Source organism: Lynx rufus, unplaced genomic scaffold, assembly GCF_022079265.1.
Source record: "Lynx rufus isolate CCGP_SWC_20201006 ecotype Redwood Valley unplaced genomic scaffold, mLynRuf1.p SCAF_2, whole genome shotgun sequence".
Taxonomy (NCBI): domain Eukaryota; kingdom Metazoa; phylum Chordata; class Mammalia; order Carnivora; family Felidae; genus Lynx; species Lynx rufus.
Window position 1 is genome coordinate 82,563,264 of NW_025814834.1, and position 14,052 is coordinate 82,577,315.

The 14,052-nt window shown below is 36.5% G+C and overlaps 1 protein-coding gene across 1 annotated transcript in view; it reads right to left on the bottom strand.

The window, feature by feature from the left end:
- The window catches only part of MBD5 (methyl-CpG binding domain protein 5), a 141,910-nt gene that overhangs the window by 37,862 nt on the left and 89,996 nt on the right, over positions 1-14,052 (bottom strand). Inside the window, exons 5-6 of the mRNA XM_047083962.1 lie at positions 13,292-13,472; positions 6,319-8,454 (exon numbers count right to left, since the gene is read on the bottom strand). Of these exons, the coding sequence (XP_046939918.1) occupies positions 6,319-8,454; positions 13,292-13,472 (2,317 nt within the window). The remainder of the gene's footprint in view (positions 1-6,318; positions 8,455-13,291; positions 13,473-14,052) is intronic.

Sequence of the window (14,052 nt, forward strand, 5' to 3'; positions counted from 1 at the left end):
ACTACTTTATCTGCAGTGCTAAAACAGTGCTTAGCACATACTAGGTGCTCAATAAATATTTGTTGAGTTAATTACCTCATGAATATTCTAAGATAGTTTAGACCTATTTGGGGCTGCAAAACCAACTTAGTGTGCCCCAACCAGTATATTTTGATAAATGAAATAGAAAAGCAAAAGAATACATTGTATATTTAGGGCACTATTTTGTGCAAACTGTTTCTGCTAATTTATATATATGAGTGCTAGGTCATGTTAGTAGGTGATAAAATCATTTCAGTGGGCCATGACTGTCTTAGAGAAAAAAAAAGAAAGAAATAGAATACGACAGGATAAGATAGCATGGGATCAAAAAGATCAGAGTGCATCACATATAATTGTTTTATTTTTGGAAACTTTTGTTATAAATTAAAAACATATATCTAGTGGATTATAATGCAAGTTAATTTCTTACTGTAGGAAGGAAGAAGTACCAAAAGGCTGAAAACATTGCTTTAGAGTCAGGCCTCTGAGTTGCTCAACTTTGTGGGGAGTGGTTTATGGAGCTGTGCTCCAGGAAGCATGTTTGTCAGAAGAGGTGTCCCTGCGGAGTTGTAGAGCACAGGAGCTCTGCCCTAGGTTATCTATGATAAAGACTCTCCCTTGTACCTGTACCCATGGGTCTTGGACAGATATTTTGAAATTTCCTGGACTAGCTCTCACTGAGGAGTAGCTCAGCAACTCCTTCACACTTCTGTTGTTCCATTTTTAATCTGTAGAAAGGTGGGCTGTTACTTTGAATTTGCAAGTATAATTCTTACAAAATAACTTTTAGTCTACTCTTTGCTTGACTGGCATTAATGCTGTTTGATGTAAGTTCCTATAAAGGAAGAACACTAAGATTTATCTAGTACTACATGCATGTGGAAATGAAATCTATTTTGATGATACCACAGGAATATTTTTAAGCATTATTTTTAATGAGTCAAATTTGTGTAGAGTGAACATCACTGCCTAGAATTGGGTACTTTTAGAAGCTGCATCAGTGTTTTCAGACCACTTGATTTTAGTAAGTAATAGCTTAGGCATGTCCTAGAGAACTGAAGGATTTCTAGTGACTTCATAAGTGAGTTTAGTGTATTGCAATGGAATAAAATTCTCCCAATTTGCACACTGGGACAATTTATTTCTTGAAAGGTACAAAATAGATCATTGAATCAGCAAACATATCACACCACTCTGAGTTCTGTCTTCACCTTTGATTATACAGACTCAATGTCTAAAGTCAAACATATTTTAAGTCCTTCTTTTGTACACAAGGAAACATTAAGCCTGGAATATGTAAACAAACAAGTGGTGTAACCCTGATAATAGGAAACCTTCTTAAACAGCAAAACATTGTTGTAAAAATATCTTACAGCAAAGAAGAAATGGCTCATTTTGCAAAAACTTAACTGAAAGAACAGACATAGATTTTTATCACACAATCAAGAATTTAATAGAGTTTTGGTATTGGCTAAAAAACAAAGCAGAAGGCAACTTTTAACCTAGAAGCCTTGTGCATCAGAGGAGGGATAAATTCTAGGCATTTAATGTTTGGTTGCAAATACTGTCAATAGCAACTATTAGTAATTCATTCACAACCTTAAAGGAGCCTTTGCCCTTCTTCACTCTACATTAGTCTCTGTAAGACTAGAAGATTATTTCCACACAAACGTCACGTATCCTGAGAGGGCTAATAACTTACATAGTACAATCCATCCGTGAACATTTTTATCCCATATTCTCTTTGCACCTGTAACTTCAAATGTAGGGAATGACAGTTTCCCTTTATTTTCTTTACTGGCATGTTCTGAGAATAAATAAATACATAGAACATAACACCAAGCTCATTGCCTTGCAGTCTTTTACCTAAAGTGTTCTTTTGTGGTCTCTATTTCATTTTCTTATACCTACCATATCAATGGCTGTACTGAGTTTCAATCACATGCTTTTTGTGCTGAAAGAAAAAACACTTTCTTTTCCAGAGTTTTTAAAAAATATATATAAATATCCGTGAACATATATTTATTCATAGGTTTATTTATATTCTTGTTAGTCAGTGTATCTCTTTAAGAGTTAAGGCAAATAAATGAATTATTTTCTCTTCTGGTACAAACTCATACTCTTCCTCTTCAGAGGATTCTATTTTCCTGTGTTTAGAAGAGTTGATTAAATGTTATTTACTAGAAAAAAAAAGAGAATATAAAAGGGGTTTTGAAGTGAAAAAGTTGTATTTAATGACTATCACATTGGAGAAGGTAAGGTTGTTATTAAGTTGGTTAGCAGAGTAGTCCCAATCTTTTTCCTTCTTTGAAATTGTGAAAAACCACAGGGCTACGGAAGGGATAAGTTGTCCCAGGGACACTGACAGGACTTGGTCCTCTGCAGAGGCCAGGGTTACTGGCGTGTGTGATCTTGTTCTATGGCCAGCAGGTGAGCAGCGGTCAGAAAACTGAGGAGGCACAGGCCTGATAACATTTGCCAGTCAAGGGCACCTGATTTGGGATTCCTCCCTGAACCAAAACCCCACAGGACATGTGCTGGAACCATTTAAATGCTGAAACTTGGCTCTCTTCATAAATGGAAAGTTGCTTTAAATGGACACTACTGATGGATTTCAGAACATACCTGCATTCAACAGTTTGAGTATTTGAACTGAGAATCAGGAACTTTGGGGTTTGGTTTGCCAGACCCAGCCAGGCTTGGCTTTACAACTTGAGGAATGTCAGCAAGGATCCTACTGGTCATTTTTTAAATCTGTTACATGGAGATACTAAGCTTTACTTGTAATTTGAAATCCAAAAAGTGAATAGAAACCTGTAAACTTTACGATGCAAAGTGTTCAGAGAGCTTTAATGGAAAGGCAATTTCAAAACAGCAAATAGAATTAATAAAACCTTGCATAGTCTTAAATTTTAGAAATATTTTCTAAGCATTTTATATCTTTTACCTGATTTTTTTTTTAATCTCAGCCTCCAATTCCCATATTTGAGATGTGATACAATTTTAAATGTTTCCCATGGAATCCACATGTAGGCCTAAAAAAATCAGTATCCGGGTTGTTTATAATAGAAAAACTCTCTTTAAAATAAGTTTCTGACAATAAATAACCAATCAAATTAAGTGTTCTCAGAGCGAGTGAGTTCTCCTCTTAAAGTCTTACTGTAACATTTTTGAGTTGCTTAGGAGAGTGGAAAAGGCACTGGATTAAGCAGGTTACTTGAGTTGTGTCCGGGCTCCGTTACCAGAGAGAAGAGTAGCACTATGTTACCTGTGGGTTTCTTTCACCTTCACTGTGTTGTCATGCTCGGAAGGGCAGAACTAGCATCTGCATAGGTGCCTCCTTCAAAGGTCTACTGACACATCGCCCAGTAGGAAACCCATTCTTATCTGATTGAATGAGGTGATACAAATTCATTAAAATGAAGGTCAACAAACGTGACTCACAAATGAGGGGCAGTTCTCTTGACAGTTTGGACATTTCATCTGTGTTGACACAACATCCTAGCATCAGAGTACAGAGAGAAGGCAAAAATCACTGACCTTTGTCTAAAAGTGCATCAAAAGTTTACAAATGTGGCTTGTAACATGCACTGATGTGTTTTAATGTATTATCTGTTGGGTATTTTTAAAAATTTTGAAAGTGAAACATTCAAAGTTTTTTTGACTACTGAAGTTTTTAGATGAAGAACTTACACAGCTGGGAAGAAAATGGATTTTACAATCAGATGAACCTGAGTTCAAATTTTAATTCAGTTATGCACGAGTTTGGTCAATTATTTAAATTCTCTGAAGTTCAGTTAACACATGTGTAAAATGGGGGCAATAATACCTTATACTTTAGAGAACTACACAGATTAGAAATAACATAGGTAAATCACTTGGCACGTCATAAGTACTCGATAGCTATGATAGCTATAAGCAACATTTTAAGAGTAAAATGTATTTTTCTTCCAATGTCTTATTGGTATGCTAGGGCTACGTAGCAGAGATTATAGGGATAGCTGTGACTGCCACCTGCTAGCTCACTCTGCATGCCTAGCCTTGCTACTTATTTCATGGATGAATAAATGTCAGTGCAAATAAATATTTAGGCTAAGCAATTATAACGACAGTGCATTCAGTTGACACAGTTTACTGTGTATCAAAAAGAAACATGGAATTAGAGACGTTTTCAATATTCAGCTCATCAAAAGAGTTACAGTAATTAGTAAATCTACCCATTTTCACAACCAGCTGCACATCAGATCTATGTACTTTAATTAGTATTTAATTTTATTAGGTTTAATATTTTAAAACTTCTTACTGACCTAGATTTTTTATCAAAGTATATGCTTTCTGTTAGCTTACACATGATTGGTCAAATCCATATCATTACTAGACATTTATTCTTGTACAATTTAGCTACTTATATGCTAACACTTTTCTTAGATTAATAAATTTTCAACCTGTGTTTGACACTCCCAGCACTGGCAATCCAGATCTGATGCTTTACAGAGGTTCATGGAACAAGAAAATACATGTCCGAGACTATATAAAATAAGTCTAAACTGAACATTCAGAAGAAACAAAAATATAAATAAATGTTGGTCTTTTCCATTACGGATGAATTGAAATACATCATTAATAAAATATATACACTTCGCAATATTAACTCAGACCTGAAACAAAGTAAGTTGAGGTAAGGGGTATCAAAACGTAAAGATATATAATACAACGAGACTAATAATGTCTCATCTAAATGATTGAAGGCATGCTTAATAAATATGGTATATTTTAAAATAGTTACTGATTTCATGTCACTTTCATCTGCTAAAAGCATAAGGTTAAATTTTCACTTTTGTGGAATTATTTAAAAAGGTATATGAGTCATTGAAAAGTTGGAAGCCCCTTTGGAACAAGTATCCTGTTAAACACATAAAAAATAGTTTCATGAGATTCTTTAGACTAAGAATATCTAGAAGGCACTAATCGTTTCAATTATCTTCTCCACCTTATATTCTTTTTAACACAAGAGGTCAATGAACAGTTCATTAAATACTGACATCAAAACATAAAACAGCACAAGTTGTGGAGGATGGCAGGTGTAAAGAAGTGATGCCAGGAAGGAAAACACTCAATGTTACTACCAGCAACAGAGACATGTAGGTTCTAAAGCTTTTCCAGCATGACGGTAGAATACAGTCTATACATATCCAAACAAAATCTTGTTATTAAAAGCCTCAGCAGTTTTCGCATTTCCAGTAGCAATCTGGTTTTCAAAGCCCGTTGTATTCATATCTGAATAATATTGTCTCTACAATTATCTTTTGTTTCCTCCCTGTCATTTCCTACAAATCTCTCAAACCATTAGTGTTGGGTTTTGGGTATTCTTTCTGAAATACTTCCATGGTGAAATTTTCTGATGCCTCCATGAATTTACCTCTTTAGTGCTTCTTTACTGATTTTTATAACAATTTCTGATGACCCTATTGCACAAAACACAGTTCTTTCTAATGTGTCTACTTTTAAATAAATTGGTCTCCTTCATTATAGTGGATGAAGAGATATAATAAATTTGGGTTCAAAACCTTAATGTCAATGGTAAAAATAATGGCTAAATTCTACAAGAAAACTGTAAAATAATTTCAAGATCAAAAATTCTGGAAATCAGGTTTTCAAGCCTTTTTTATTAGAAAACTTAAATTATTATCTTTTTTTTAAAGGGAGTAGCCAATATCCATTTTTGAATTTTCTCAACAAATAATAATAAAGGATAGCAAACTAGGATAAGAAAACACATTAGAAGGCAGCTTTCTACTTCATACAACTTCTAGTTACCTTTCCTATCCATTTACCTATTTCTGGTCAGCAGCAAGAACAAAAATTCTGTTTATTTTTGCCTTTTTGGGTTTTCCAAGATGAGCATCATTTACCTGAATACAAACAAAAGCTAGGGGAAACGGCTTTTCTATTGGCATAGACCGAGTACATGTCTCGTGAACCAGGAAACCCTGCCTTCTATGGCTTCTTTTGTAGTTTAGAGTCCAATGGTTATACAACCAACCGAAAGTCAAACAAAATTCAAAATGACAGATTGACAACAAGTAACGGAAACACATGGAATCCCCTTGGTTGTTATTTTTTCTATTAGACAAATCCCTAGCATTCTGTAAATAAAATTATAAATACTAAAGAAATGATGACAATTTCACAATGGGGAAAGGATCATTTCTTATCATAATAAATATTTTGGTACAAATTTTAAAAAACGTAGAAAAGTTTAGTACCTTGGGGTACTTTTTTCTAATAAAACCATACCTGCTTCAGAACTTGTTTGATTATAGCTGCTAACAATGCTGTTTGGTATCACTGGAGTGGAGGACGTTGAAATTCTTGACTGAGGTGGATTGGGATGTAATGAATTTCCTAAAGCCATGCCCGACTGACTGAGCATCCCACAGTTCCCGCTAGCCTGAATCTGATTTATTAAACCTGCAAGATGGTGGTTTGGGACTGGGCTGTTACTGTGAACAAAGTTAGTGTTTGCATTGTGGCAGTGCACGGCTTCCCCTCTCAAAGGTATGTTCTGTGTCAGTGAATTCTGAAGAGCACTGGAGTTCATATTGGGATCTGTAAAATGCAGCTGGTTAGCAGAGCAAGGCAAAGCAGTATTTGAGCCCCCACAACCCGGGGTACTATTGCTACTCAAGTGAGAGCTTTGACAACTCATAGACTGTAGTAACTGAGACATTGAACTGATGGGAAATGAACCCTGACCCTGCTTTCTTAGCAAGTCGGGTCCAGGTTTAGGAACTGCAGAACTATCCATTTGAGACTGTCTGAGCAAACTCAACACTGTGGTAGGTGGCTGTTTTCTTTTCCGCAATGAGTCTTTTTGCTGAGACATCAGCTTATCTCTTAGTGCTGCTCGACCACTTTGCCCTTCCCCTGTTGGGAGAAGCATGTTGGCAGTAGGAGTGAACATGGTGTTTAAAGTGCTATGTCCTTCAGTGTTGCCACTGCCAGCAACAGCTCCAGAATTGCTACTGCTGCTACAGTTGTTACCAGCAAGTTTGTTTTGATTTGCTAGCTGTGCTTTGGCTGCTGCTGAGAGTAAACTACTTGCTGGAAAGGAGGCAGCATTGTGCTGGTTCAAGATCTGATTTAAAGGCATTCCCAGCAAACCAGGCTGACTCTTTATGGAACCACTTCCGGCAGATGCAGTCGGAAAAGCTGCACTGCTTGGGGAATTTAGTACATTACTCATTCCAGCAATTAATGGGTTAGGGATATCCTTGTACTGATGGTGTCCATCGGACTTGGTAGAAGGGCTTGATGGCATTGATGGCCTTGGGGACCCTATTGTTGACCTTGGTGACCTGGGTGGAACCTTAATACCACTACAAGTGGCCTGGGGTCCTAGAGGTGGCATCATGAAATTTCCGTGATCTGATGATGTGGAAGATGAGCGTGATCTTTGGGGCGATGCCTCAATCCTTCCAATTCCAGTCCCCATCATGTGCACTGGGGATGTCACTGGAGAAGGGGACAGGGAGGTTGAAGCTGAATGCTGAACTCTTTGTATATGACTCCCATGATTCATATGACCAGGTTTTACGGTTGGCAAAGGGAGATTACTTGGCAAAGGAACAACAGCAGGAGGCATGCTTACATTCATCACAGGTACCTGAGAGTGGACATTTGAATGGAAACTAGTTGGATTAATGATAACAGGGTTCTGATTCACCGGTTTACTGGGAATAGGGTCAAGAATGCCAAGTGGATCTTTCTCGGATGTTAATGGCTTTTTCTGAAGAGCACAAGAAGGTGGAGGAGGGGGAGGTGGGCCTTGGGGTGGTTTGTGGTGGAACATTGCTCGTGGTATTTCCATATTAGTTGAAAAATTACACATTGGTTTTTTCATTACTGGACTCTTTGTAGTCAAGGTTGGGGAAAGAGGTATATTAGTCCTTCCAGCCATTGCACAGGATGACTGTACGGGAGAACCGTGTAGCATTACTGAAGGTGGAGAAAGAGGAGTCCTATTTAGATGAATAGGACTAGAATTGGGAGCTCCATGAAAACCAGGATTATTTCTTGGGAAAACATCAGGGCTTCCAAGTGGGTCAGTCCTTGGAGAGATTGAGCCATCTCCATATATCTGGGAACCTGACGATGCTGGGCTGGGGAGGCCTCCATGGCTGCCACGGAATGGAGATTTCTGTCCGTGTTCACTGCTGCCCAGTCTCTGCCGGGGGTAGATGGGGTGGAGTTCTTGTTGCTGGCTTCCAGGCAGTTCTTGTACATATAGCCTTCCCATGGCATTGGATGATCCAATCATTAACTTGAAAGGATTCTTACATTCAGGCATTACAGAATTTGTAATTCCTTCATGCGACTTATTTCTTACAGATCTTGGAGTTGCTGCCCGAGAAGGTACTACTGGAGTTGCATCTGGTGTGAAAGAGAGAGAGAGAAAAAAAGAATTCTGTTAGTAGTCTCAATTCTTTTGTGTTGGCATGGGGGGAGGGAAGGAAAGGAGGAAATGAGGAAGGGAGGGCATCTGGAAATAGAAATTTTCAAAAAGAAGCTGTGACTCTATGCGATTAAAAAAAAGTTCTGTACTCTAAAATAAACTTTGATGGAAAAAAAATGCACATTATTCTCCCTTAGTTGACCAAAAGTTCTCAATAACTGCTCATTGTGCTTGTTTACTTCTTACCTGTTGAGAAAGGATGGGGATCTGAATCAGTACATACTGACATTAGCCATCCTAATAATATTTATAATGTGAAGACTCAAGATTGACAGCCCATACAGAAATGGCAATGTTACTATCTTGTTGGATTTGAATTTTTTAAGAACAGGGTTACATCAGAAAATTAAAATCTGCATAGCATAGTTTCTTATAATTTAAATGCACGGCCATTTTCACCAGAAAGTGTGTTACCCTATAAATCTTTCTGTTTCCTTACTGAAACTTCCTCAGGACAGCTACAAAAACTCTTCCTTATCTCACCATTTTTACTGTGAGAGCAAAAGAGTCTTAATTTTTGTGAATTAAGTGGATGGGGTTTTGAATCTTTTAAAATGGGAGTGATAACAATAGTGAGGGCAGTGATACTGCAATCACGCTTAACTTCATCAAGTCTGTAACACTATCCGACACTGCAATTTCTTTGCCCTTGATCAGCCGTTATTATAAAAACAGCCTTAGTCAACCAACTTAGGCAAGAGATTGCAATTCTTTTACTAGGCTGGAATTCCTATGCAAAATTTACTCAGAATGCTAAAATCTTCAGTACTGGGTTCCAATCGAGTATTCTCTTTTTGCAGAAAGCATCGCTCCCTCTCTGGCTTTTTGGAACCCCTTCAGTTCCTTTGGAGATCAGACAGAATATAGGCAACAAAAGCAAGCTGGCTCATCACACAGAATTTTCATTTTATCATGTCCGAAGTCTAAGTTTAAGTTTTTTAGCCCCTAAGGATGTTTAACTATTTATAAAGTTGTGCCTTTTAAAACAGAGGTGGCAAATAAAATCAGTTTCGTATGCCAATTCCCATCAACTGGTGGTGGCTGCTTAGAGAGCTATGTAGAAAGATGTCGAACTCCAGCTGGGCTCTGTGAGAAAATGCCAATGAGTCTTACAGGCAACAGGAGATGAAAGTGGTCCCATGTATACCATAAACTGGCCACCCCAATTCCGAGACTTGCAATATATTAGCAAGTACACTTGGATCCACTTGCAATTAGAGGTATCTTTACTTAAACGGATAACTGTAGACTTAAGATAAATACCCTTTTCCTGTCTGCTAGATCATATATAGGTCAAATTACATCATAACAATTTCTAAGACTGTGGTTATCAATCTGGGGTAAAGCGAAGACTAGGCAGGGTATATTAAAGAAATAAGAGAATGCAGTGAACATATAGTTTTCTTGGAAAAGTGGGCTTTCTATTTCTAGTATGGTAGAGATTATTTGATACAGTGGTTTCTGCATATAATATATGAAAAGTTGAGAACTAATGATATAAGAGAATTGCAGCCGATAAAGTCAACTTATTTTCTTGTTAAAGACAGAATTTTAAGGTTTATAATTAAAGGAATAAAATATGAAAAATACTTGGAGCATTGCACATAGCATCTAGTGAGAACACAGGTGTCTGTATTAACATCACTAGCATTATTATGTGATTAACTGTGTCTTCTTTAGTAACAAAACCACTGAGTTGTGTCTGTTCTGGGTGTTTATACAGTGTACAGTTTATACAATATACAGACGTTGGCATCCTTATATTCAACAGAATTTAGAAAACAGCTGTGGTTTAGAAAGGATGTCTTCCATACCTGGGGAAAAATAGTTACCATCTTTAAAATGACAGGAATACTGAATAAACAAACAAAAGTCATGCTGATGTTATGTTACGTTTAGGAATTAAGTAGTATAAGAATTGGCAAATAGAAATGCTAGGCACTCATCAAGTGTTTTCAGGTACACTCAAGTAGACCTTTCAAAAGAATAAACAGAAACAAAATATATCCTTATGCATGCAAAATAAAGAGAGATGTAAACTACTATATGAGCCTTCTTAACTTTTAATTACTTAAATCCCAACCCCATAATATAGTTCAATATTAGGAATTTGAAATAAACACTATGTCTGAAGCTAGTGAAAGAATAGCAACTAATTCAATAAAGCATATCAATTTTTAAAAGCAGAGGTTTTAGGTTTTTTAAAAAATGTTTATTTATTTTGAGAGAGAGAGAGAGAGAGAGAGAGCAAGCAGGGGTGAGGCAGAGAGGAGGGAAAGAGAGAGAATTCCAAGCAGGCTCCATGCTGCCAGAACAGAGCCCGATGTGGGGCTCAGTGTCATGAACCATGTGATTATGACCTGAGCCGAAATCAAGAGTGGGACCCTTAACTGACTGAGCCATCCAGACACCCCATAAAGCATATCGTTTTAAAAGCGGATGGAGATACACCTCTTATACCTGTACTAGTTAAAGATTTACGTTTAATTTCAATAATGAAATTTGTATGTATAGGGTATGACAAAGGACGTAGATCAAGATACTACTAGGGTCAGGGGCGCCTGGGTGGCTCAGTCGGTTAAGCGGCCACCTTGGGTTCAGGTCATGATCTCGAGGTCCGTGAGTTCGAGCCCCGAGTCGGGCTCTGTGCTGACCGCTCAGAGCCTGGAGCCTGTTTTGGATTCTGTGTCTCCCTCTCTCTCTGACCCTCCCCCGTTCATGCTCTGTCTCTCTCTGTCTCAAAAATAAATAAACGTTAAAAAAAAATTAAAAAAAAAGATACTACTAGGGTCATTAAAAAAGCAACAAGGCAGACTTTGTAGAAAGAGGTAAAATTGATATAATGTGATATGAGAGCGGCAGCAGATATATGCAGGGTGATATGCAAAAATGAGAACAGTTATATCAAGGTGGCAAGATAATGGTATACTTCAAATAATTTATTACTATTAAATAGGTCTTTTAATTGTTGCAATATCTTTTAGTTTAAGAAAATGTAGCTCATTAAGAGAAAAAAAAATTTCCTAATTTTTTTTTCTTACATACCTTTGTGGAGCAATTTTTTTCTGATCATTCCTGTTAAAGTTCAAAGGTTAGAGGGTTCTTGAAGAAGAGCTCTCTGCTAATAACTGCCAAATTTGTCTCTTCCTACTCTCTTCACATGAGTTCTAAGTGTGAATCTTTAATTACCTGTATGATGTCACAACTGTTCCTCTTTGTATCTAAAGCTGTCAGTAATTTGGTCCCAACTTACTTATGCAGGTTTAATCTTCCACTCAAGTCAGACTAGTTTCCACATTGTCTCTTAATTACGCACCACTCATCCTGAATAAGAATTTTCTTATTTCCCTCATATGTCTAAATCTTACCATTTTCCAGGGCTAAAGATTTCTCTGATCACTGCAGGTTATATGTATCATCCCTAATTTTCAGAACTCTGCAGAACAATGTATAATTTGCCTTCATAAACAAATGCTTTGGTGCTCAGCCATATTTTATCTTGAAATATCATTCAAAATATTGTAATATTTTGGAAGGAGTTCATATCCTAGCCCATACAAAAAAAAGTTCCTCAGTCTCAAAGTGTAATTCCACAAACTACATATTAGTTATAAAGGGAAGAGTTACCTTAACAACAGAGAAATTGGATATACCTAACTTTATCCAAGCACTCGAACTTAATGTCATCAATATGGGATAAACTGACATATGTGCCTTTTAATGAGGACATAACATTACCTATGCAGTATTTCTACCAAACTGTGTTTAACCTGAGTATGAATAAATATCTGGAAACAATCAGGCATATCTGAAATGAGAAACACCTGTAAAACTGACCCAGACTCTTCAAAAATAGATTTCAAAAGACTGGGAAATTGGTGTAGATTAAAGAAGTGTAAAAAGTTAATGCAGTTGTACAATCTTTGATTGCATCCTGGGTTTAAAAAACTGTAAGAAATTATTAGGACAACTGGAGCAGTTAGAATATACACTGCATTTTAGATAATAATATTATCATCAGTGTTAAATTTTTTGAATGTGATAATTAGATTGTGGTTTATATAGGAGAACATCTATGTGTTTTGAAATCTTTAGAGATGAACTGTCAGAATAATTGCAACTTTTGCCACAAAATGTTAATTGTTGAATCTGAGCAAAGGGTATATGAGTGCTTGGTGAACTGTTTACGTAATTTTTCTGCACGTTTTAAATTAAAAAAAAAAATAAAAGCGTGTGTGTGTGTGTGTGTGTGTGTGTGTGTGTGTGTGTGTTTGGTGGAGGTATAAAAAGTTCCTGACAAAGTGACTTCTCTTAGTAGGTGTTCAATAAATAGCTATTCAGTGACTGAAAGAACAACACTCTGGATGATATTGCTACTTGTGGGGGAGGACTTGAAACCACATCCATTCCAGCTCTAGCAAAAAGGTGACTTTTGTTTCCTAAAAACCGATGGCACCTTCTATTTTGTGAGCTCAGCTCTACATACTTGCACAGCATTTGGATGTGCTAATTGGTGTTTATTCTGCTCAGTTAACTCAAGGATTTAAATAGGAAATGTGGGGAAACAACTTTGTAGGAATTTTTCAGAACTAATTTGCTATCTGTAAAAAAAATGATAAAACACAGACAACTTTAGAAGCACTGTGTATGTTTTAAAAGGGGACTCAGAAAATGCTTCGCAAAGTGATTTCCAGTGACTCTTCTGGGAGAGAAGTTGCAGAGGCAAATTTCTAAACCCTTCACCGTATTACATACTTGTTCCTCCCCCAGGACTGGTGAGCACCAGAGAAGGATGTGGGGCTTCCATGCTCTTATGAAGTGTGGCCACTGCAATGATTTTTCTTTTATGTATGCATAGCTTTGTGACATCTTCATCTGCTTTAACATCTTCTGCGGTTCTCTGTTTCACAGCAGCTCCAGGATCGAAATTAAACACCTGGAAAAAGCACAGCCTCTGTTAGAATATGTCTGTAAAAACATCAGATTAAAAAAATCTTATCATCAAAAAAAAAGTTTTGCATAGATTAGGGCATATATCTGAATAAAAGTGTCTTGAGTTTTTAAATTTAAGAAAAACAGTTTTATATATAATATAATAAATACTTCTGCTGGACTCATGGTTTTTAGTGATAAAGTAAATAATGAAAATTATCCTAATTCTAAGATAGCCAAGGTAAGTATATGGAAAGGTATAATACCTGATAATGTTTTTAATTTTAGATACTTCTTGATGTTACAACAGTACAAAAACAGATGAGGTATAGTTAAAAAAAAAAAAAAACAACAACAACCCTAAAAGCTGACATTTCTACATGCTAACTTTTTCTTTGGCTTTATTTAATTACTATATTAATATTACTTTTTCATGGATTTAAAAAGTCCATTACTCTATTTTAAAAAAATCTTACTTGCTGTGTATATATTGATAGGCTGTTTCCAATGCTTTGTGGCAGTATGTGTGTGTGACACAAATAAAAGGAAAAAGTGGTCTATTAATCTTTAGTTCTAAAATTAGC